Source organism: Rhinolophus sinicus, chromosome 17 (genome assembly GCF_057876585.1).
Source record: "Rhinolophus sinicus isolate RSI-liver-muscle chromosome 17, RSI-T2T, whole genome shotgun sequence".
NCBI lineage: Eukaryota > Metazoa > Chordata > Mammalia > Chiroptera > Rhinolophidae > Rhinolophus > Rhinolophus sinicus.
Window position 1 is genome coordinate 154,240,295 of NC_142517.1, and position 24,259 is coordinate 154,264,553.

Genomic DNA, 24,259 nt, shown 5'->3' on the forward strand with positions numbered 1-24,259 from the left:
TCACAACAAACACCTAATAAAACATATCTGGTTAAAGATTCATGCACATGGATAAAATTTTAGCAAACATTTAGCCTGTTTCTGGGGAGAGGAAAATTGAAACAAGGTAGCTTATGTAATATTATGAGATGATGTATTTATTTTATTTATATACATAGGTGTCATTTTTTTAAGTGTATTTCAGTAGTCACTGTCCTTGAATTAAGTAAAATGTAAAACTATTACTCCGATTTTGCAAACCTATGCTTTGCTCTTCTCACCTCTCCCACATGATCTGAATTTTATTTTAAAGGATTAACAAGTAACACATTTGATCAGCAATGATATCCTTGTTCTTTTAAACCTTGGTGAATCAAGTTCGCCAAAGGTGAAGTAGTAGAATTACCAGTACAAGTGGCTATGTCATCACAGCCTTCAGAAAGGTGCTGTATAGAAATGCCTAAATAAACAGCAGCATAAAGGATTTCATAGACATATCACACAGATCTTTCTTACACACACACACACACACACACACACACACACACACACACAGCCTGCCTCTGGTTGTTAAAAATATAAAACAGATTCACTAGTATATATAAACTAAAAGGCATTCGTAATCTCCTCTCACATTAATTTTAACTTCAATGCTAGTTTAAATGATGTACCATTTTCTGCCCCCCTCGCCAAGATATCAGAAAGATTATCTTTAAAATAATCAGTTGGTTAAAGCCCCTCTCTATGCTACAGTGAGCCGGAGAATTTCCAGCATCTGATGAAGACCAGTGGACCACCTGATACTTTTTCAGCAGGGTGATAAAATTAAAGGATGGCTTTGATTTGCTTGAAGGATTACTTCCCTTACTTAATTGTTTAAAGTGCACAGTATTAACACAAACAGGGGGAAAAGAAGAAAATTAAGAAGGTGACTGTAGAGCCTGAGCTAATTGCAAGCTGATTAGATTGTGCCATGCAAGAGCTTTCCCTCCGTTACATACCATCACAAGCTCTGGTCTTTTCCACCCTGCTGCTGCAGCAAACAAGCTGATTTGCTAACAAAGTGGTCAGCTTGGGCACTTGCACAGCGGCTCACGGGGTCCACAGACGGCTGCTCTCCATGCAGAGAATCTCAAGCTCCATTTTCCAATCTGATTACACGGCTCCTTGTTCCAGCAGCCTTAAACCTTCATGGCAGTTTACCAACATTTTCATCACTTTTTTCTTTTACAAAGCAAAAGAACTGATAAGCTCTCAGGTACCCAGGATTTCATAGTCAATGGCTGGCCAGCAGCCAGCATTCCCTCACCACACAACTGTTTCGGGCCACACTGCATAAAGCAGACAGGATTTCCCAGCCAGCACAGAACTATGAGAATTTTGCCGTGTGTACAAGTAAGCAGCATGTTTCTGTCCTTACAGATGTCGACTATTGTGTCTAATCGCATCTAGGAAGTACAGAGACCTAATAAGGGTCCAGCCTGCCCCCACCTCTAAAAAAAGAGGCAATGCACAGCACACCAATGAGCAAGTACCCATGACTTCAGGAACTCTGCCTGGTAAATGCAAAGCACTAAGAACTGGTTTTAAAAGTCCTGGTCTGATGACCTAGACCAATTGCCTGCATTACCATGAAAATGATCCTAGTGACTTTTTAATAAACTCGCAAATTTTGTGGACAACACAAAATAACCGATTACCATCTTAAAACTTTGGCGATTCCCTAGAACTTTAAGACAGACTAGCCAAAAGATACAGAAACGGAGCATAAAACGTATCATCCACAGCAAACTCATGAGAATTAATCTTACTCCCTTTAATTCCCAGAAATCACATCATGCAGTTAGCAAGAGTTTCAATGTAATATATTCACATTCCAAAGTTTAAAACAATGATTCTAATAGCCTTTCAAGTACAACACCTGTGTAACCCTCCTTCCTATTTAATATATATATATATATATATATATATATATATATATATATATATATATTTTTTTTTTTTTTTTTTTAATTCATTGTTACCTACAGCCCATCGGTCTAAACTGCAAAGCAAACATGGGCCTAAAATGTAAATGTTACAGTGAGGTGATGTAAATAGTGTTCACTCATTGTATGCTTCGTTCAACCAAAAACCAGAAAATAATAACAGAGCCTCCTTCAGCCATGCCAAAAACTCTCTAACAAAGATAACAAAAAAGAAAAATGGCTTTTAATGGCTGTGGCTATTCCTGGTTCATTTTTACATAATATTGATCTATAATAAAGGCTTTGAGAGGAGAAGGGAGGGGAAGGAGTCTACAGTTAGGGGGAAAATGTACAACTCAGCTCGCACAATGCCTCAGTACACCCGCTCACCAGTGCACTGACCCTCTGCATCTCGGAGTCATTAGCTGCAGTCCCAGCCCTGCCTCCAGGAGGGGGGATTTGAACTCACATACTGAAGTGGGGAGATTCGGGATTTTGAGCATGCCAGACAGAAGGGTCATTCCTCTTCGCTGATGAGGAGGACGCTTGTCCCCTGGGGAGGGGAAAACTGGATGAGTGACTGTCGCAAGATTCAGGCAGTGGACGTGCTGCTGACTCAGGAATGGACTCTGACAGCCACCCTGCTTCAGCCCAGCCCAGCCGCTCTGAGTGGGAGCAGTTTTAGGGCAGCAGCATTGACAAGTACATGCAAAAGTTAGGGGAGAATGCGAGAGAGGAAAGGGAATGAATGGGCAAGTGCAAGAGCAACTCCTTCTCGAGACATCTTCATACAAGAAATAAACATTTCTCGTATTGCAAGTTGCTTTTGCCCAAGAGATAAAAGATATGTTTGTGGATATGCATATATAGAACACCCACAACATTTCTGAATGGGTTTTAAAAGAAGACGTGCATTTTAAAAGCTGATAAGACTAGGCACAGTATATTTCCACATTCACAATACTGCAAAACCCTATAAACTCATAGAAAACATACACAAACACCCATATATGTATTTGCATGTGGGTGGTATTCTGCATAAATGACTGTCAACTTAAAATGCCATTCTCTAATTTATATGCAAATTCTACCTCTGGTAAAATAAAAACATATTTTAAGCAGCTTATAGTGCCAACACATTATTCCCATGAATGATTCCTAGTAAACTATTTATGCCAACTGTGGGTTGGTTCTCTTTTTTTAATGATTTATTGGATGGTGAACGAAACCACTTAAACTATAGTTGTCTGTATGAATCAGTAATTTTCATGTTTCTAATTAAAATGTAAACAGCGTAATGAAGACATCAACTTTTTAGGCAAATGTCTCTTCCAGTGCCACTTGGGGTATGGTAATTACTGGAGCAGATCTATGGATGCTCCAGAATCCTCTACAAGTCCAGATTAAAAGCATTACCGCTAAACCTGGCTTTTTACCCGAGGGAATAGTGTACTCTAACTCATTCCCAGTTTGCTTACAGATGCATATTGGCACTACCTTTAGAACCTGATCATAAAAAAAATCAAAATGAAAAATAACAAATGAAGTGATTTATATATAAATGTTGATTATAAACCATTCACTGATAATCAAAACGCTGGAACTAAATCTACTCAGATTTGATTCCCTGCCATTAGCTTCTTGGGAAAACCAACAACAACAACAACAAAAACACAGAAAATAAATGAAAAACAGCAACCAGTGTCTACCCTAAATTTCTAGAGCCCAGATTGAGGTCGAGGGGTGGAGGAGTAAGCTAACTCTAGATTCAAAGATAATATTAATTACCAGGATTTATTTTGTTTGAAAGAACAGTTTATAGGAAATAAGTTCACAATATACAAATTAGTAAAATTTAAAAATAACATATAATCCTGGAATAAAAATACATCATGTTCTCCCCTCTCATATTCAAGAAGGTAAAAGTACCTTTGATATGAAGCTGTAATTTGTTTTCATTTTTATTTCAGCATCTATTTTTCTGTGAAATTCGCCAAAATTTATCCTAAAGCAAATGACCTCTTACATGTGCTGAAGAAATACATCACCTCTTTGCCTACAACTGTTAATTGAACGTCTTTGTGAAGCCTATTTTTTCACATTAACCAGCATGCTTGCTTTAAATATTTACTACCTAGCACTTGAACAGTTCTCTTTTTTTAATTATCATCTGCAACACCCCTCCCTCCACACCCCCCTTAGAACTATTGTGGCCACACTTGCAATTGAGTAGTTACATCTGAAATCCACAGTGATATGAAAAGTCTAGAATATAAGATAAAAGGAGGATTCCCCTTCCCCCATCCCACCCCCACCCCCGGACTCAAAGTCCACAGACTGATATGGCCCATTTTCATATTATTTTTACATAAATGCTAGACAAGCATGTTGCTAAGGTTGGCTGTGGAATTGAAAATGGATAAGAAACGTGAGTGTGTGCGGGGGGTTGACGTGAGGCAGAGAAAGAGAACAATTTTTGCACTGTTATGTTTTATTACTAAAGTAATGCAGACAAATAAATGTATATCCACCATCCTGGGGTCAGAGGGAATGTGTTAATCTGAAATTGTTTCTACCACTTTTCCATCTGAAAACATATAAGCTCTTTTACTTCCCCCCCGACCCCCCCCCCCCCAATTTGGGCATAGAGATATAGTATTTGGGGGTGGGGGAGGGGTGGGACAGAGAGAGAGAGAGAGAGAGAGAGAGAGAGAGAGAGAGAGAGAGAGAGGATCTGAAAGTGGCATATTTTAGTGATGTTTATTTTTTTTTTTACCACCTCTGGGGGTTTTCCAAGGGAAAGAAAGCTGATTAAACAAGGCCAAGTGTTTTGTCGGCTTAAGGGTGATATCATAGTTGTGTTCAGTATCAGAAGTGTTGCCAGTACAGGCATCATTTCTATTCGCTTTGTGGCAGAAAGGTAAACACTGGATTGCATTGTGGATTAAAACAATAAGAAATCCCTTTCCACTCAGGCTTTCAAGGCCATGTTAATCGGGTGTAATTTTTAATGAACACTAGCTGCTTGGTACTAATTCAAGAGATTTCATTAGAAGGTTATTCATTTAAAAATCAACGTTTCAACCATATCAAGCTGTAACCTTTCTTGAAATGTAAATGAATGGTTTAAATGAGAAGATTAATAAAGAAGGGATGTTCCAATTCCAAGCAAGGCATGCTATGTATTTTTAAATTTGTCTATGCCAGATGCTGTCAGTCAGAACAAAAAACTGTCCAAGCAGACAATCTGTGCGTCTGAATGTTGATCATGTTGGAAAGTACAGGGGGGAGGGGGGGAGTGTGTCAAGGATTCATGGTCCTTCATCTTTGCAGTAGAGCAAACACGTCTCTCAGTATAGCGACAGACAGCTGCTTCCACTTTCTAATGTGCCCTAACTTAGATCACTGAAAGAATTGTCAGCACTCAGAGAAACACACAAAGATAACACAGCCAGCTGCCATGGAGGGGAAAAACAGCACAGCTCAGAAGAAATGGGATTTGTTCCATTTGCATGATGCTGCCTCCCCTGGGCCCCTTTCTTTCAAATCCAAAGCACAAAAGACAACACTTAACATATTTGCTTAAAGATGACAACCTCATGTTGATTTCATTTGGATGTAACAGTGTCAGGATTACAGATATAAGAATATATTATATCTGTAACAGAGACTGACAAATGTACCCATCAGTGGAACTGTCTGATTCATCTGCTTATACAGCCATTTTACCATCCCAAGGGTGCCATCTAAGTAGTAACTTTAGAAGACTGAAGGTCTAATTTTATTACACCACATTTCAACCTACTAAACAATATTATTTCTAAAATAGATCATTTTTATTGGAAGTCTCCCTGATGAAAAATCCAGTAGACACCAGAGAATTTATGAACTGTATGGGTCCTCTGAACTCAATATACTGCCCATTTTAAACAACTTTTCTTGCTGTATGGCAAAATCCCAGTATCAAATAAGTGAAAGTTATAGAAAATTTGTATGTTTTGAGTGTCTAAGTATATTGATAGAGTAAACAGATTCCAGTAGAGAGAGAGAGAGAGAGAGAGAGAGAAAGAGATTGATTGATTTTATGGACAACTATAAAAATCAGGCCTTACCTGGTCCATTTGAATAAATTCTTTGTAACCATTTACTTCTGTCTATTCCATTATGTCTTCCCTCAATACAGTATCCATACTTCAATAGCAACTATATGAATAATCATTGCCTGTCAATATCTTTTGGACATATACTCAATCTGATTTCCAGTTAAAGTATTCTTGAGGCAACGGATAAGACAACAGAGTGATTTAAAGCTGCACTGGCTAGCCACTGGTCAGTATAATATGTACAGCTTAGGAAATCATGATTCTGATCTAAAGACTACATACTTTTACAAATCTTTATTCTGTATGACTTTATGGATTTTTACTATTTAAGCAAAGAAATGGATATAAGATGATGTGCCTGAATTGATTTATGTGCATCTACATTACTCTCATTTACTTGATTGGAATAATAGGGGCAAGAATGGAGACACAGGAACAGGTAGAGAGGAACCAACCACTCTCTTCACAGATGCGGTACAAGCACAGACACACGCGCACATATACTACCACACACATAAGTGCCTGGGCACATTCAGCCCCACAACCCCACTGACTGACTTCCCATAATGAAATGCTGGCTCCTTACGCTCCTGCTTTGTCCAAACACAGCTCTACTGCATGTTGCTATTTACTGGCATCAGTAGAATTCACTCATTTGGTCTTGTTTTATAAAATAGAGTTAACTGCTATATGTGAAATTTCTGCAGAGCAGATGGTTACCAATCATTATTTTCCATTTGTTTAGTTTCTAGTAAGAACAAGAAAAACTGTGGCGTAGTGATGCAAAGAAAACCAGCAGCCTGCATGATAACCCAACCAGTGCCAGAAGACACATTTAAAAAAAAAAAAAAAAAGAAAATCACTTTTATCACATAGTATATCAAGGCTAAATATAATTTTGAGGGATGGGGGAGGTTATTTGCCCCATCCTCATCCATAAAGGAAAATGCCATTTGAATAATTTATTTTATTTCATAGTATAAAATCCTCTAAGGTTTAGCCTCTCCATATATTTTTAAGTGATCAAAGTTTCTAGAAGCAACTTATTATAACCATTAATGTTTGTCATCACGCAAGCTGAAATCACTTTCTTTACCTCTAAGTGGCCCAGTTGTCCAACAGAAAATGGGAAATAGGAGCCATTTGTGGACAAGTGCACAGGCACAGAAAATTAAGCTGTAAATATCTGGCCCAGGTTATTACTGGAATCTGGAAACATCTGGGGCTACAGAACAAGCCAAGCCCCATTTCCACAATGTCCAGGTAATTGCTTAAATGATTTATACCTTACTGTTTCTATTAAAAATGTCTTTAAAGAGAAACATTTGTGGGCTCCGTTCTGCAATAAAAACTGGTATCTGATTTCACTTGTACAAAATATTGTGAAAGATGCTACATTTCTCCAAGGACATATACATGACTAAACTAAACCTGGGATAAAGACTGAGTGCTAAAAGAAGGCGTGGTCAGTCACTGAAAGAAAAACAATCATATCAGAAAAGTAAATTTTAAGTAGCTTGTTTTTTTCATTCATTTTTCTTCTAATCAAAAGAATCCTCTTACAATACTGTCTTTATGCACATATGCCAAATATATTTAAGCCATATACCTCAATATCCATTTTTTATTTCAGTTTTAACTAATTTCTCATAAGGCTTGTTTACTGAATCTTCAACTGAATATCATGCCAAAGCTATCCTCTAAGGGACAAACAAGTGCCACCTCCCAAATAGACCTGGGCCACTTCTTTAAGAATCTAGAACAAGATTTAAATTGGCTCACTTAGATGGTGTCTGTATAGAGCTACCAACTAGACCATTCAGAATGAAGAGCTCTCATTGCTGTCACCTGTTTCATGGGTTGTTCCACTAAATACACACACACACACACGCACATTCACATACACTCTCATACACATAGTAGCTGTATTCATCTGAAATAATTTTAAATTTCATTTCAGATTTTAAGCCAGTTCTTTAAGAATTGCCATGTCTAGACCTGACAAAAACTTCAATTACTAGAAGCTGTCAACTATGCTTATGAGGGCCTGAAAAATAGAAGGGTCAAGAAAATAAACTACTGACCACTGACTGTTAACCATGGCTCACATTTTGTTTGCCACCAGCTTACATTACTATTCTCTCTAGAGAATCACCCAATCTTCCTTTATGAGAGGACTAAAGGAAAAATTGCTGACATTTTAGGCTTGAAGAATCTGAACAGATATTTTTATGTTAGTTTAAAACCCCACAACTTCCTGGTTGTAAGTCAGGTAGAATTTTAAGCCCATATCTTTTCAATCTTTCCTATATTTAGTTTGGTTTTGGCAAGTCTCCATCATAAGGTTTTACAATTCATAGTCATTACTCTCAGTCTTGTGGATTTTAACTTATATTTTAAGCAATTTTAACTTGCTTGAAATATATTGGTTTCCAGAAAACAAGAAGAGCAGATTTAACAAAGGAACTAAATAGACTGTTGTAGTCAAACTGCAAAAATGCTTTTTCTACTTTTAATATACAGTTTCAAATCTTTATTATTCTACCTACATTGTATTATCCTTCTATACTACTGAAGCTATTTGATGAAAATGTAGTGTTTGCATGCAATAAACTAAGCAATATCTATCTACTTACTTAATGGCACATCTTCATAATAATCCAAGTTCAACAATCAGCCCTGCAGATGTTTTCTTCTATACAGAGTGCATTGATCTAGATTTCAATATGAAGTGTAATATAGTATCTAGAACTTTTCAGATCTGAGGAGCCCAAATTGGAAGAAAACTAGTGAGCTTTCAGTAAAAGTTATAGGCTTCCTTAGCAAAATTGTGTTTTTAAGAGAATGACAGTAGAACCTTTGTTTTGTTTTTTCCTGAGTTCTTTCATGTAGCAATGTGAACAAGTGCTTTTCTCTGGTATATCCATCTTTAGGTACAAACACACAAATATAAAATAGAAAACTTATAAAATGCTGTTGACTAACTGATTACAATTTCAACATTTGATCAAGTTGAATTTCCCTTAGAAAATTTTGTAATGCTATTTGTTGTAACATTAATGAGAGATTTGAGAAAGACACTAACCCCTCCACAAGCACACAAACCAAACTGGTAATGCAATTGAACGACTAGAAGACAGGGTCATTGGGTGTAAACCCAGCTAAATTATTTACTGCCCAGTATTTAGCACAAAACAAATTACAGAGTAAATTAATAGTGTCAGATACTAAATATAGAACAAAATATGCTAATTAAAATGTAACCAATGACATTTCATAAACTACAGACTCAACAAAAGTTGCCGTATCATCTTATGATAGTTTGCATCTCACATCTTATCACATGTTCCCAAGGTTATGTGTTCTGAGTAGTTCCGGGCATATATTTGCACACTGCCTATTTATTAGAGAAAGAACAAAATAGGAAGACATGCTTCATCAGGTGCTTATATCCCATGTTCAAGCAAAAGCTAAATAACCAACAGTCAATCAAGCCTATGCTGGCAAAAAGTTGATTTGGAAGTCTCCTTATCTAATATTTTATGATTCTGTACCTTCAAATTTTTCTGACTCCAAACACACAAGGAAAAAATTAACTATGTCGAGAATAGTGATTTGAAGCCAGTTATTACTGCTGATAATCAAAACGGTATAAGTTTTTGTTCTGTCAGATTTTTTTCAAAGACATCCTTATAATGTTCTGTCTTTATAAAATAGTTTAAATGTTCTCCTATCCAGAGAACGAAAATAGAATAAATGACTGTAAGCTCCTTTTTAAGTATATAATTACAAAACTATTTTTCAGGTTTATAAAGTCTTTCTTTGGTAATTAAATTACATGAAGACTACAGAAATTTCATTTTTTTAAAACAAAACACACATTTTTAATATGTGTTCCTTAAATATTTTTAAAAACATCTTCCAATTTTTTAAAAGTAAGATTAATAAAAGATTAGCCAAGTGACAGTCTTTCAAGCTTTTATCAATTCAATTCACCAAACATTTATTGAACACTGTACAGTCAAGGAGGAGATTAAAAACGAAAAAAATGAATTAGATGTGGTCTGCTGTCAATGAGTTTACAATTTCATAAATGAGAAACCTTAATGCCCCGCAATCTGTAATAGAAGATCATAGCAAATGATTGAACGGAGATTTTTTTAAAAAGTGCATAGGGGATACCAAGAAATGGATCCTGATTAGGACAGAGCTCATGGATGTTTTCATAGATGATGCAACATTTGAGGTAGATACCAAAGCCTGGTAGTATTTCAACAGGTGGAAAAGAGCATTCCGGGGAGTAAAAAAGTGAACAAAGACTAGTGAGGGATTCAGTGGAGAACACATAGAATTGCTTCCAGTTTGATAAAGATCCAACTTTCATAGTGATCTGTGAGTGTGTGTGTGTGTGTGTGTGTGTGTGTGTGTGTGTGTGTAAAAGGATTTGAAGCCTGTACCTCCACTACTGCTTAAGTTAATCTGCTGGTCAGTCAATTTATATTTCTTACAGGGAAAAAGCATTGGCTAAGTAATACTCATCAACTCTCAAGACATAAGAATTGCTGACACATTGCTTGCAACCAATTAGTAAGCATATTTAATGAATGGTTACCATCCCTCCTGAAAAGCTTAACAAAGTGACAAATGGTCTTTGAGCTTCCTTCATTCTTTCCAAGACAATTTCTGGAATTTCTTACAGAGAAACAAAAATTCTTTTTCATTAGCCATCAAGCTCACTAGTCTATGACCAACCAGTCACGGATTATATAGAACTGGAAAAGGTCTTAATATTCATTGGATCAACTCGCCTCTTACAAAAAAAGGAAACTGAAGTCAGAGAAGTTGAGTGACTTACCAAAGGTCACAAATATGATAGATTGTTTACTTACTGCTGACACTTTTCTTCACCATTGTCACTTTCCTAAGGAAGTTTTCCAGAACGGTGGCAATGTTCTCAAGATTCATCATAAATTGTTGAACTTCATAATCAGATAATGAACTATCTCTGGTACATATCATTAGTAGATTCAATTCCGGATACCTCTATTTTTATTATCTCAAACCAGGACGAATGATATTTTTTCTTAAAAGAAACACATTTAAGATATCGTGAAATGTATAAATCTGGGGTTCAGAGAAGTGGTTCTCAATCCCAATGTTACATTAGAATCATTAGGGAAGCTTGAGAGAAATTGGTCATTCCCCAAACTTGCATTGAACTCGTCTGAGATAAAGCTTTGGCAAGTTTGTTTGTTTGTTTTCTTTTGGTCATTAAGGTACAGCTAGCATTTACAGCGTAATTAGAAAATTTATCAATCTTTGTTCAAATCAAATCATACCTCTACCTACTTTAATGACTTGAACTCCTATAATGGTAACAAATGCATTGTTTTCCAAAAGAAGCCTTAAAAAAGATATACCCCAATCCTCAATAGATTCTTCTGTAACATCACTTGTGGCATAACCAAACTGAGTATACTGAGGGAGAAAAAAAAGAGTATGAGTAATATGAATCATCTTTAAAGGCATGTATATTTTTTATATTTTTTCAAATTATGGGGGAGAAGAGGGAGGGAAATACTTCTTTTAACTGTGTGATCACAAATTCCATATAGTTAAGATTTTATATAGAACCTGCCATTTTAAAAAAAGGAGAATATAATTTGTTTAGATTATAGTGTGTTGTGTGCTATTTAATGTGTATAGTCACTAATTCCTAACAAATGATCAGTTTTCTCATGTACTTTTATTAAGATTTAATTTTTAGACTGCCAATATCATTTTTAGCAACTGTCACATGAAAACAGCTCTTACCCTTAGCTTTCCTCATCATCTCCAGAATTTCTTTTTCATTTAACTATTTCCCCATTCCCACAAGTTATGCTTCACCTTTTGTCCATGCGAAGAAACGCTGCTATGCTTTCCTCTCACCACACTGCCCAATATCCTTTTAATTAATGCAAACTACCTCCTCACGATCTATTAAGTTGGTGCAAAAGTAATTGCAGTTTTTGCAATTATTTTAACCTTTTAAACCACAATTACTTTTGCACCAACCTAATAGATATCATATTCTAGTGGCTCAAGTGAAATTTGACTTACCAAATGATCAAGTAATAACCACTCTTACAGATAAATACTAAAACACAAAACCCAGCCCTAAAAAGAGTATACAGCTATGGGTATGACTGGAGCCCAGCAGCAGGACGATGGACAAGACAGCAAGGTTCCCAGTGAGTTTGCAAATAATAAAATCAGAAGAAAACCTTTTTCTCCCTGGCCCGAAGCACAAGGACACCTGCAGAGTTGGCTGGTAGAAATCATAGAGAAATATAAGACATATATGTATTTAGGTACACATGTGCATTACAATTACACATCATCAACTCCTCCCAGACGAGAGCTTGGTAATAGTGGTATTCTGAAACAGTACGGTAGATTTCAACTAAATAGAATTATACTGGAGTAAACCTGAAGTTTCGCCCATCATTCTAAACTGTCCCATATACCATACTTTGTAATATTTTCACTGGACATTCTTTTTTTTAATGAACAGTACAAAATAGTTTCTCCCTAAGGTCTTTCTACTTTGATGCTAAAACAAAATAAAAGAAAACAAAAATTTAAAACAAGCATTAATGTACTGTATGCACTCATTGAGGACTTATTAAAAGAACAAAGCATGATAAAGAACTTTCAACATCAGATTTTTTTTCCTACTACTTTAACTGCTTAAATGTTAGTGATAGAGATTTCACACTGATGTTCAAAAAAAACCCCAAAATCTCCAAAGGGATTTTGCATATGTACTGAATTTTTCTTTCTAGAGAGAAAGAAGCTCAGTCTAAACATCAATTTCTCAATAAGATTCTTTAGTGCTATACTATCTTACCATCCATAAATAAATTCATATTGATAACTAGTTGATTACTACTCTCAGAATTACATAAAACATATTTTTCCAATTAGGGAACACATCACATTCTTAGTACATTTAAAATCTTCCCAGAGAAAAAAAAGCACTGTTCACGTACACATATAAAATTCTGATATTTTTTCTTTCTAGTTTTCCAGACAAGGATATCAGCCATTCGGGGTCTCCATGTTTATATTTGGGTCATATCAGTATTCCCCTAAAAAATGTTGCTTAATTGCTTGAATAATGCGAATGAAAATACGTCTTCTTTAAAGGAGAACTTTGCACCAACCCTAGTGGCCTAGGATACCACAGAAGGGGGGTGGGGGGATTAGACCCACATCTTTTGTAAATTGGGCCTAAAATTGACTCCAGATTTGTGACTCACGAACGGAAAGCCAGTTTTAATATAGATGTGCTTTAAAAAGTAAAAATGGCTATTATTCTTAACAAGTTACATATTGGGTATTATTCTTTAAAAGTGACTCATAAAATATCTTTTTAAGTACTTAAAGTCATGAATATGTCCTATTCTTTTGCCTCTGCTTGAATGTAAGTTTTCATTTTCCAGGAAAGAATACATTTTCTAACTAACCCCGTTAACCTAATTACTCATAAAAAAATACCAAAAGTGTCCCTGACATCGATACCTTCACAAAGAAATGTGTCTGTGCACAACAGCATATTCCATGTAGGTAATCAAAACTGTAGTTTTCATTTAAAAGATTCCTTTGGATCCATGTAATTCTTGGCAATAAGATTTATCAAAAGCATTTAATGTTTGCAAACAGCAAGACTGCCTTTATCCATATTACTATTTCTTCATCCATATACTTAAATACAAAAGTATTAACTTATTAAGCTTAAAAGCATAACTGTACTCTGTTTATTTAGTGGTCTTTGTTTGATCTTAAATGGGGATTGTAATGAAAATGCCTTCTATCTTAAGGGAACCTTTTATCCTACTCAGAATAATTATCTTGTAAGATTAAAATCAGTGAATCATACCTAATTAAGGTTTATAATTTAGCATCATTCGGGTATATGATCCAAGAGAGTTTACAATCTTAACTTCAATTTGAAATGGAAAGGGAGAATAGGTAAATAGAAGAGAACTAAAACAGCTATTTTGGGCACACCAAGGCACTGTATTGCCACATATTTACCCCATTCCTTCTTTTCAAAGCCAAACACTTCATATAAAATGCAACATACTAAAAGACAGAAGTGAGGTGAGAAAAGAAGGTCCCAATTTCAATTATACTACAGAATGTGGAGATAGGCTACACAAATAGAACATTAAAAAATATACATTGTGGCTAACTGCCTACTAAAATATTTCAAGTTTACAATATCTTCAATGCAAAAGACTCCTAAACTGTGAGGTGAATTTAAGATTAAATTTTTACTAATGGTTATTTCCAAGCCACCTTTCATTAAAGTACATATCAACTGAGAGAGCAAAGCATTGCTGTTACACAGCAACGATTTTTCTTCTTAGAATGTCTCATATATAATATTTCTCTCCACGAAGTCTAACAAGGCATTCAAAATAAGTTCATTTTTTTTCCCTTCCTCAGAAATATCTTTAAAGCCCCCCACCCTCACCCCAGTCTTGGATTACATAAAAGAAGTTACTTTTCCGAGGTCTTTGATATTTTCCTTCCTGGCAGAGTCATCTGATGTGAGAAATATCTTTTGAAAATAAATGGTGCAGCTTCAAGTGCACTCAGATCCATTACTTGCTGGACATTCCATCGTATCTCAGGTTTGATTTGAAAAAGCTGCTTGCGTTCAAAATTTAGTTTTAGGTGCCGCAATACAAAGCTTGATCTCATTGGGAAGTATCTTGAGAAGTAACAATGTAAGTGTTTTGTCCACCCATCAACACAGAATGTTCACACCAAGGGGGAAAGGAGTCATCATAGATGGTTACTACCTTGTTCCGGAAAAAGGGGGTTATTCCAGTTGGATCGTAGAAATCAAGTTTACAATTAGAACATAACATACCACAAAGTTAATGTTCCTGCATGACAGAGTTACTTTTCCTCTTTACCACAGCTGTCACCACGCTTATATAGCCACAATGCCACTTTCTAATGTCAAATATCAATACTGCTACTATTATAAGAAGATCATCATTTCTGTGTTTGTCCCTCTTCCCTGACTAGCACTCAATGAGTGGCGCTTTTAATGTGTAATGGTCAGGATTTTCTATGTTTTTAGATAATGTAAGATTCTACATTAAAATTACTTGTTTTACTTGTGCTTGAAACAGGTGGGATAGTGTTGGTACATGCCAACAGAGAAACTCCCAGGTTCTTATTACAAATCTTACTATCCACCCCCCACCCCCACCCCCAGTCGTCCTGTGCCTGGAAAACGCATATCTAAGTATGGACCTATGTGCAAACAATTATGAAACAGAATTTCTTTTAAGAATATCTGCACAAAAATTCATGTGATAAATGGGAGCACACAGCTGACAATGGGCAACATGAGATAAAGGAAAATACTTCAGTCACCACTTCATGTATAGAAAGAACAGAAGATACCTACCTAACAGTCTATTTTCCCATTGAGTCTCTTACTCCAACAATTAATATCTCTTTAGACAGAGGCACATGGAATAACTAGGGAATACTCAGTCTCCAAGTAGGAAACAGTGACTTCCACAAAGCAGGCCCTGCATAAAAGTTTGTGGTTCGTGAAGGCCGGGCCAGTTTTATCTCCCCAAATCTTCTGCAGGCCTCCAGGGTCCCCCCACAATAGGGCCCTGCACTTGTTTTAATGCTCTGCTGTTGTCTCGAATTCTTCATAATTTTTGAATAAGGTGCCCCACATTTTAATTATGCACCAAGCACCAGAATTATGGAGCCAGTCCTAAGTGAAAGTGACAATATGTGTTGATATCCTTAATAATAAATCAAAAGAACAGCAAAAAGTTTACAGCAACATCTAGTAAACCATGGGTTCACATTACACTACTTTTAAAATTTTATTTTGAATGTTACTGGTTCCATGAATTATCTTTCCTCACGAACCAAAGCATGAAAGTAGAGGTCACGCATTCTCAGATGATTTTACTGTCATATCTTTATGGCATTTAATCAATTGTCAGTTGCTTAAAAAGCATCTAATTGACAGAAAGCAAACATTAGGCGAATCAGGAAAACAGTTGTTGTTTTTTTGGGGGGTGGGTGAAGTAAAATGCAGTTTCTGTTCTTCCCAGCAATATATCCACAAGTGGAATAGAATAAATATATAAATTACCAGCAAAAATCCAAACACATATGAAAGGAACTGAGTAAAGGTACTACCAACATTAAGATACTGGGAAAAGAAAACATTTTATAGGTATTTTACATTATGTATTCTTCACTAAAAACCATCTTTGTAAGTTATATATCACTAATAACTTTTAATAGAAGTTACCCATGATATAAAAATGAGAACAAAATCCTAACAAGCCACAAGTCTTCCAAGATTAAAAAAAAATACTCTCTAAAAAGGATTTCCTAACATAAAAGTATACATACTTAAGCTGAGTTGCAGGGTAAAAACAGTTTAACCTTGGACCTTCGTATAATAAATCATCATTCTACTTTCAAGATATATCAGTTTCAAAAATGATTGGACGCAGTGATACTATCAATGCTCTGTGAAAGTCACAGTAGCTCAAATACAAGCAAACATATCCATTTATACATATATTTAACATAAATACATCTGACTTGAAATTCTCCTTTGAATTCATTGCTTCTAATGTACCCTGGAACGACAGCCCACCATATGCAATGTTAAGGAAAGTGTCAATATTCAAGTAACAAGACAACAAGCAGATTTGTTGCATAAAATATGTAAATATTATTAACAGAAAGTGACATATATTATTAACAGAAAGTGCCTCATGTTTGGATGGTTTCTTATCGCCTATCTTTTCTGCCGCCTCAGCCTATATCCTCAACAGGTACCGTTCGCACGTGCTGTGCTCAGGCAGAGCTTGCTGAGCAGGCACGTGTGGTGCTGGCCTAAGGAAACCGTGCATACCCACCTGCTTTTCATTTGCTTCAAACTTATCAGTACAATTTACTTTTGCCCTATTCTTTACCTACCCCTTATTTCTACTATCTGCATTCCTTGTCGTAAGCATCCCTGGAGTACAACTGCCATTTAAATGATAACATCAAAAATATCAAAAGGGTCAGTAATCGGCAATCATGTTAAAGCAGCTATGCTTGAAATTTCTACCATCAGTTAAATGAAAAGTTAATGATAAAAATTCAAGTATAGAAAAATAAAAATAAAATAACAAAATTCAACCATAAAATGCACTCGCTAAACAGGCATTTGTTTTCAGTCTTTCAAAAAAGGGTTTCCATTTTTAATAGGCAAAAAAATTAGCTAGAATCCATGAGAGACAGGGAGACAGAGAGACAGAGAGATAGAAGAGACAGAAAGAAATAAAGTTAATTGAAAGGTGAAACAATTTTTGGACTTGCAGTCTTCCAAGTAGTACTTAAAAATAATTTCTAAGTTCAATTGATTGTAATAAAACATTAGTTCTTATACATCCTGAAAGAGACAATTCAGTTTTTCACCTGAAAAAAAAAAAAAATTGCAGTTTCCTGTGCCATTTATTTATTCTGGTTTATCAATGACTGAAGATAAAAAAGCATCAGATATGCTGATTAATCAAGACTTATTGATCAGTAGCATACATCAATATCTGCAGAACAATTTCACATAAATATCTGCAGAACAATTTCTCCCAATCAAAAATTTATAAATCAATATAAATTCCTGGTAATTAAATTATTAGCTCTACAACAATAAATGTGGTATTCAATAAAAGTAGTATGTGAAATTTCTACTCAAGAATATATTGATCAAAGGCAAAACAGCAAATATTTCTATTAAACGAGGGTTCTAAGAACAAACTAGAAAGTGCAAAACATAAAAGCCTGCAATTGTTTCAGAAACACTCAGCAATTCTGCTGATTTTGGACCACGGAAGCTGATTAATTAATTAGGTAATCATTCAAGACATCCAAGCACAGACAAAAATTGGGAATCATTACCACAGCCTTCTTCATCTTGAGATAAAAATTTTGAAAATGTTGTAGACAAACTTTCGGGATTTGTCCCTATGCCTAAACTAAGCAAAATATTAAATTCTAAAAGGTGATGACAGCCCAAAACTCAGGGAAAAAAATGACCTATAATGATATTATTCATTTGTCTTTTTAGGTAGCTAATATTTTAAACTATCTTAGAAATATCAAGTTTTACACAGATTTTTCTCTACAGATTTTGGCAGTACTACTTCTTTTCTCCCCTCTGGTCGTACTCTTGTGCTATCTAAAAGCAATTAATGAAATTTCTGCTCTCTTGTATATCTATCAGAAGTAGCTGCCTACAAAACGGTTTTCAAAGTTCCTGCCTAACATGAATAAAAACAACAGAAAAGATTTTCTATTTATGGGGGGGGGGGAACCCACAATAAACCAGTACTAGAAACTTAGTCACTAGAGTCTTTCATATGACTATAGAAAAACACTCTATGTTTTCACTCAGAAGATATGAGAGACAATTTTAAGAATCTCACTGATTCAGTACAGTCAGGAGAAAGAAAACTATTCTCTGTTTTCAAAAAAAGATGGTTCCTGAAATAATTCCAAAGAGACCCAACAAACTGTCTTTTTAAGAGAAGAGAAAAGCAAGTCAACTCACACATACAGCTCCAAACAGAAGTCTTACCCTCTTCCAGGAAAACAACAATGAGACTTTATTACCCTGCTATGATTCTTTCATTTCAGACATGATTAATTAGCAAGTATTGCACTTCCCAAAACTCCCACCACACTTTTTGTGGTCTATCATCCTAGTTGTTGATAGACCCATATGAAATAGCAAGTAGCCATCAGCAGTATAAGTATCCAAAAACTCTATTTCAGAGAAACACTTCTCTCGTATCTTTTCCTCCTAAAATGAAGCAGGCTGCTTTTAACTGCTTTCAAAACACACACACACACACACACACACACACACACACACACGCACAAAACATTTTTTTCAACTTGGTCATTTTCTTAACAATACCTTTTAACATTTGAATAACGTATGCAACATAGTCAATACTCAAGAATACATGGCGTATTTAACCTGTTACCTACCTATATTTTTAAGCTGAAGTTCCGAAAGCCTGTGAATCCATGTAGTTTATATTGATAACCATCCACATGCACAGTTAATAAACAATAGAGATGCGAGCAAGCATTTTTTGGAAAATAGTTTTTATGGAAAAAAATGTTTCTTTTCCAAATAAAAGTGAATATGTCACATGTAATGAAGATAGGAAATAGATATAAAAGATTAAAAGAGAGGACGAAGGAAAGAGGGCAACTCTAAAAATAATCTGAATGAATGAAACTCTGATTCTCTGCATATTGCTCCAAACTACTCTTTCAAAATTTTCCCTTTAACGCAATCTATTTTCAAAATGTCCATGTGAACCAAGAAGCCAGCCATAACTAAATGTACTATAAATATATATTTTAACAACCAGCCATTTGTAATGGCTGGGGTTTCCCCTTCAATCTTTCAACTGTTATGTCCAAAAAACTTCACACATAGTACAATACTAATAAATAGATCTTTTTGGTTCCAGGAAACATTTTTTTAAATCTAGTCTGGTCAAAATATCCTTGCTTTTTTTTCTGTTGTATTAAATTTAGGATCAAAAACATCAAAGCAGCTTCCACCTCGGACCTAACTTTTAAAGGATCAATGTGACAAGGCAGTCCCTGATAGATGTTTCTCTTGATAAACGACTTGTTCAAAAGAGACATTGTAGCTTTCATTTCCTGACCACAACACACTTTTAATTTGCAACAGCAGAGCTGGGAGAGTGTGAGCACTTGCCCACTTTGCAGCCTTTTAGGTTTGTAGCTGACTCCTTCAGGCCACACATTTGAAACAAACAACATCTAAAAATATTCAGAGAAACAGAATTACAAAATAGAAGCCACTAATGCCACTTTACACATAGACACAAGTGTCTACTTTATCAATACATATATAAACTTTATCTCCCCAGAATTCTAGTGTATGATAACAAGGCTCCTGAGTGAATATCATTTGTACAACGGGAATTTAAACACTCAGGGAAATAAATTATGTGACTATTATTTAATAGTAAGTAGAGCCTGGGTGGAGGGCAATTTACACACTTAAAAGCATTTATGCTGTTAAATGTCATGAATTATATGATTGCCTAACCCAAAGTGTTTTTTACATATTATTGCAATGATGATTATTACTACTACCCAGAAATCACATTTAAGTATCAATACGGTAAACAGTCAAACCATCCAATTTCTGCTCTCAGCATATTGTCCGAGCTCCGATTTAAAATTTATAAATGTAATATCCTCCTCATCACAGGCAGCAGCCCAATCTGCTCTGAATATATATTACAGCTTTAACATCACAGAGGGAAATCGCCCATCTGGCAATCCCATTCGCTCCAACAGCTCCGGGGGAAAAAAAGCTGTGCTCTCTCCTCCTTAAAACATTTCTCAGGGCAAATTATGTGCATCTAAAATAAACAGTCTTCTTATTGATCGCTTCAAAGTCAACAAGTTCCAAATGCAAAATTCAATCAAACCCTTCCTATCGTGTAAGAGCGGTCGGTGTGTGTTTAGCTCAACAGTCACCAGAGTCCAACCAGAAGTGTATGTAGTGCAACCGCTCTTCTCGCCCCTTTCCTGTATTCACATTTGTGTTATGAGAGAGCAGCAACCACGGCCACATTACAGACCCCTGGCAGCTTTGCCCCACTGCTTTTTGTTTCTTTCAAATTCTCTCTTTCCTTCCCTCTTTTCAGGGTAAATTCATGGTGGTGGGGTAAATGTAACAACAACAACAATAAAAAGTTTAAAGTGGACATATCCTTTGGTTATGCAAAATACTTTTAACATCTTTTTGTTGTTGTTGTTCCCTCTTAGTCTTAATTGAATATCACAAAGTGTACACAAGGCATAGTCACAAGAGCTATTGAAAACCTCCTCTCACTCCATTTATCTGACCTTTTTTCTTCTTTTTCTTTTTTTTTTTTTTTTTCCTTTTTGGTAAAGAAAGAGGAAAGAGTGATTTCAAACAAAGTCAATTTCAGTGCCTGATTATTTAATTCTGTCACAGGTTAAAAGTAAAAAGCGCTGACAGGCAGACAAGTGAATGGCAACCAAAGAGAAAAAAAACTAACACTGTTCCTTAAAAGGCATTAAAGACTTCAAGCAATCAAAATGCATTTTTTTATTTTTCATGTAAAAGATATCCCTTCACTCACTCACTCCTCCACCAAACACACATGCACGCGCACACACACACACACACTCTCTCTGAAGAACTGATTACTCCACAAAGTGCAATCATTGAGAGAGCCGATAGTCAAATTACATTAATAGACTGAGAAAAATTCGTCCAGTTCTCTGTGTGTACATATATATGTATTTTCATTAGTAAGCAGTCTTTCCCCACTCTCCCGCCCTCACCCCTCTCCAGCCAGCCCCCTCCCCAAAAAACCCCACACTGAGTTTAACTAATTTACATACCATTTGACTTCAGCGGTTATATAGTGCATTAGTAGTAACATGCAACTTTGGGATTACAGCTAAAACCGATCAAAGTGGACTACAGTAATCTATTAATCGAAACTGAAATATATAAACAAGTGATAGCAAAAAATAAACAAGCATTTTGACAGATTAAAATACACATATATTTTGTTAAAAAGGAATTACGTATCATGAGCCTCTGCTTTCCAAGCAGTCTTCCATGGTTTAATCATGCTATTTAATTTGTCTTTCCTATTTAGATGCAAAGGAAGTAAATTCCAAAACTGACATACCATAAACACTGGTGCTACTGATCATTTCTTGCTGGCAGCACAAAAAGCTGAATTGGATTTCTCACAAGCAGGAATTCCAAAGGTTGCTTTTCATTAAAGCCACTTTTCCTCTCAGCTATCAAATGTCACTGCCTTGAAACGTGGGCCCTTTCGTCAGGTATTCATTTAACCTACATGCATATAATTAAGGGGGAAAGCAACATCAACAAAAAGGGGATCTCAGATCACAGGAGAAGAAAGAAAGGAAAAAAAGCACATGACCAGGAATGCAAGTCCATGTCAATTTCACTCACTCCCATTGAAACTAACAAGAGCTCCGGGGAGGACGGTAATAGGATCAGTGGATTGTATATACCATTAAATTATACATCTTTCTCTCCCGTTCCTTGCCAACAATACGCCCACCACGCTGTACCCCTCAAAGATGATGTGCTTACATTTTTCTGCAACCGATCTTGTGACATTTTCACGTTCCCCCCAGCCACGAGATTGTAATTTAACCTTAACTTTTTGTGTGTGCAAGATTGTTATTTACACTTCTTATTTACTTAGAAGTTAGTTCCCGAAGAAAGTCTAGCCCCACCCTATGGCTCCGCTTTCTTATTTTTTTTTATTTTTGAAGTAAAAGATAGTAATAAGTAAGCCCAATATAGCGGAAAACGAGATTCTTGCCAACGCGAACTCTTAATCCCACACTATTGTTACAATGATTAAGCAGCAAAAATATGCATTATAATGTTTCAGGGCTACTTTGTGCAGAGAAATTAGACAGCAGGTTGGCGTACAGAATAGAAACGAGTGCAAATTAAATTTAATGTTTACGACACAACTCGAAGATCTCTTTTTATTACAGGTCTTGGATGTATGTATATTCTTTATAAATAAAACAAACAAAAACAAATTTAAACAGACGGTAGAAAACTACGAAGCTCCTCTTACCTGAACGCGCGGAGCGAAAAGCCGATAGGTTAGCGTAGCATCGATCCGATGTGTTTGCTGATGAATGGAAGCTAGGGTTAAGTGAAGGTGCCTATGATTTGAAATCATTCCAAGTTTTTGAAGGGAAGACGGACTGCAGCCTCTGCCATGTTGGAATTTCAAACCCAAAACAGCTGCTTGGAAGGAGCCAGCATGCCAGAGGCTGGGCGCAGGCGCAGAGCGCCGCCGAGCCAAATTCAAATCACTTTCACACTAAGAGCCAAAGATCAGTTTTCAAAGGAGAGAGGGAGAAAGAGACGGAGGCTGCCGAGAGGGAGCGGAGACGCGAGGCAGTGGCGAGAGGCGGGCAGTGGAGAGAGACGGGCAGCGGGAGGACCGGGAGGGAGAGGGAGAGGCGCACGGAGCCCGCGGAGCTGCAGGGGGAGAAAGGGAGGCGGGAGGCGAGCGGGCGAGCGAGCTAGAGACGCGCCAGAGATTCATGGGCAGGGAGGGCTCAATGGCCGCGCCGCGCTGGCCGGCCGGCCGCTCGGGTCATGTTACACGGCCCGGGCCGCGGCGGCCGCCCAGCCGCGCCGACGCGCTCACGCGGCCCGGAGGGGGCCCCGAGGTCATGATTACGCGCGCCGGGACCCGTAGCTCTCCCTGTCCGCACTCTCAGGCGGCCCAGCCTGAGGAAAGGGGGGCAATGTCTTGCGGGGAAAGGGCCTTTCTTTCCCACCCGTGGCCAGCGGGCCCTTGCGCTCGCCAGCCAGCCTCGGAGCGCCCGGGACAGGGCTGCGCAGCTCCCCGGCCCGCGGGCCTCTCCCTGCCCGCTCCCGGCCCTCTCGACAGCTGCTGCCGATCTACCCTTCCCCACCCCCCTCGACTCCGCGCACAGGACAAGATCTGTCCCTGAGAGCCGGGACCTCACGCGCACTCTCCCCTGGGCCCCCAGCACCAGCCAGAAAATGACTTTATCTGCCAAGAAGAGGCAACTTCGGGGGGGAAATCCAAATGAACCCAGTTCCCCTCCCCCGCCTCTCTGTGAATAAATAAAATCATAAGTGTCTAGGTGTGCGGTCCACTCTCGCGCTCCCTGGCTCCCCTCCCTACCTCCCCCAGGCGGCTCGGGCAGGGGAACGCAGCGCCTGGGGGCCCCCGGTGCGGGCTGCTAGTACGCAGGCATAGACGTTAGGCTTCTGCTTTCCCAGCCCCCTTCGAGGGAGCAATCTGGGGACTCAGGAGTGGGAAGAGAGTAGGGGCTTTGTGGTGCTGGGAGCTGAGGAAGAATGAAATGTGCAGTTGAGTGTGTTGCTCGCATCCCAGGGAGCAATGCAGTGCTGATTGTCTGTTGCTGAGATAGCCTTTTGTTCGGAACATAAGGTTTAAGAAACACACACACGTTTTCTGGGGTCTCTTGTTAGATGTAAATGTGCTGCATCCAGACGCTTACTATGCAGTGTAA

The 24,259-nt window shown here is 37.3% G+C and overlaps 1 protein-coding gene across 3 annotated transcripts in view; it reads right to left on the minus strand.

Moving 5' to 3' along the window:
• Positions 1-23,464, minus strand: part of FIGN (fidgetin, microtubule severing factor) — a 124,693-nt gene extending 101,229 nt beyond the window's left edge. The window contains exons 1-2 of one of the 3 annotated variants that reach the window (XM_019727308.3): positions 22,816-23,464; positions 21,877-22,046 (exon numbers count right to left, since the gene is read on the minus strand). In XM_019727308.3, the coding sequence (XP_019582867.1) occupies positions 21,877-21,901 (25 nt within the window). In that variant the 5' untranslated portion in view covers positions 21,902-22,046; positions 22,816-23,464. Of the gene's footprint in view, positions 1-980; positions 1,813-21,876; positions 22,047-22,815 lie in introns of those variants that run through there. The other 2 variants (XM_019727309.3, XM_019727310.3) reach the window with 2 other exon arrangements.
• Positions 23,465-24,259: the final 795 nt, after the last annotated feature.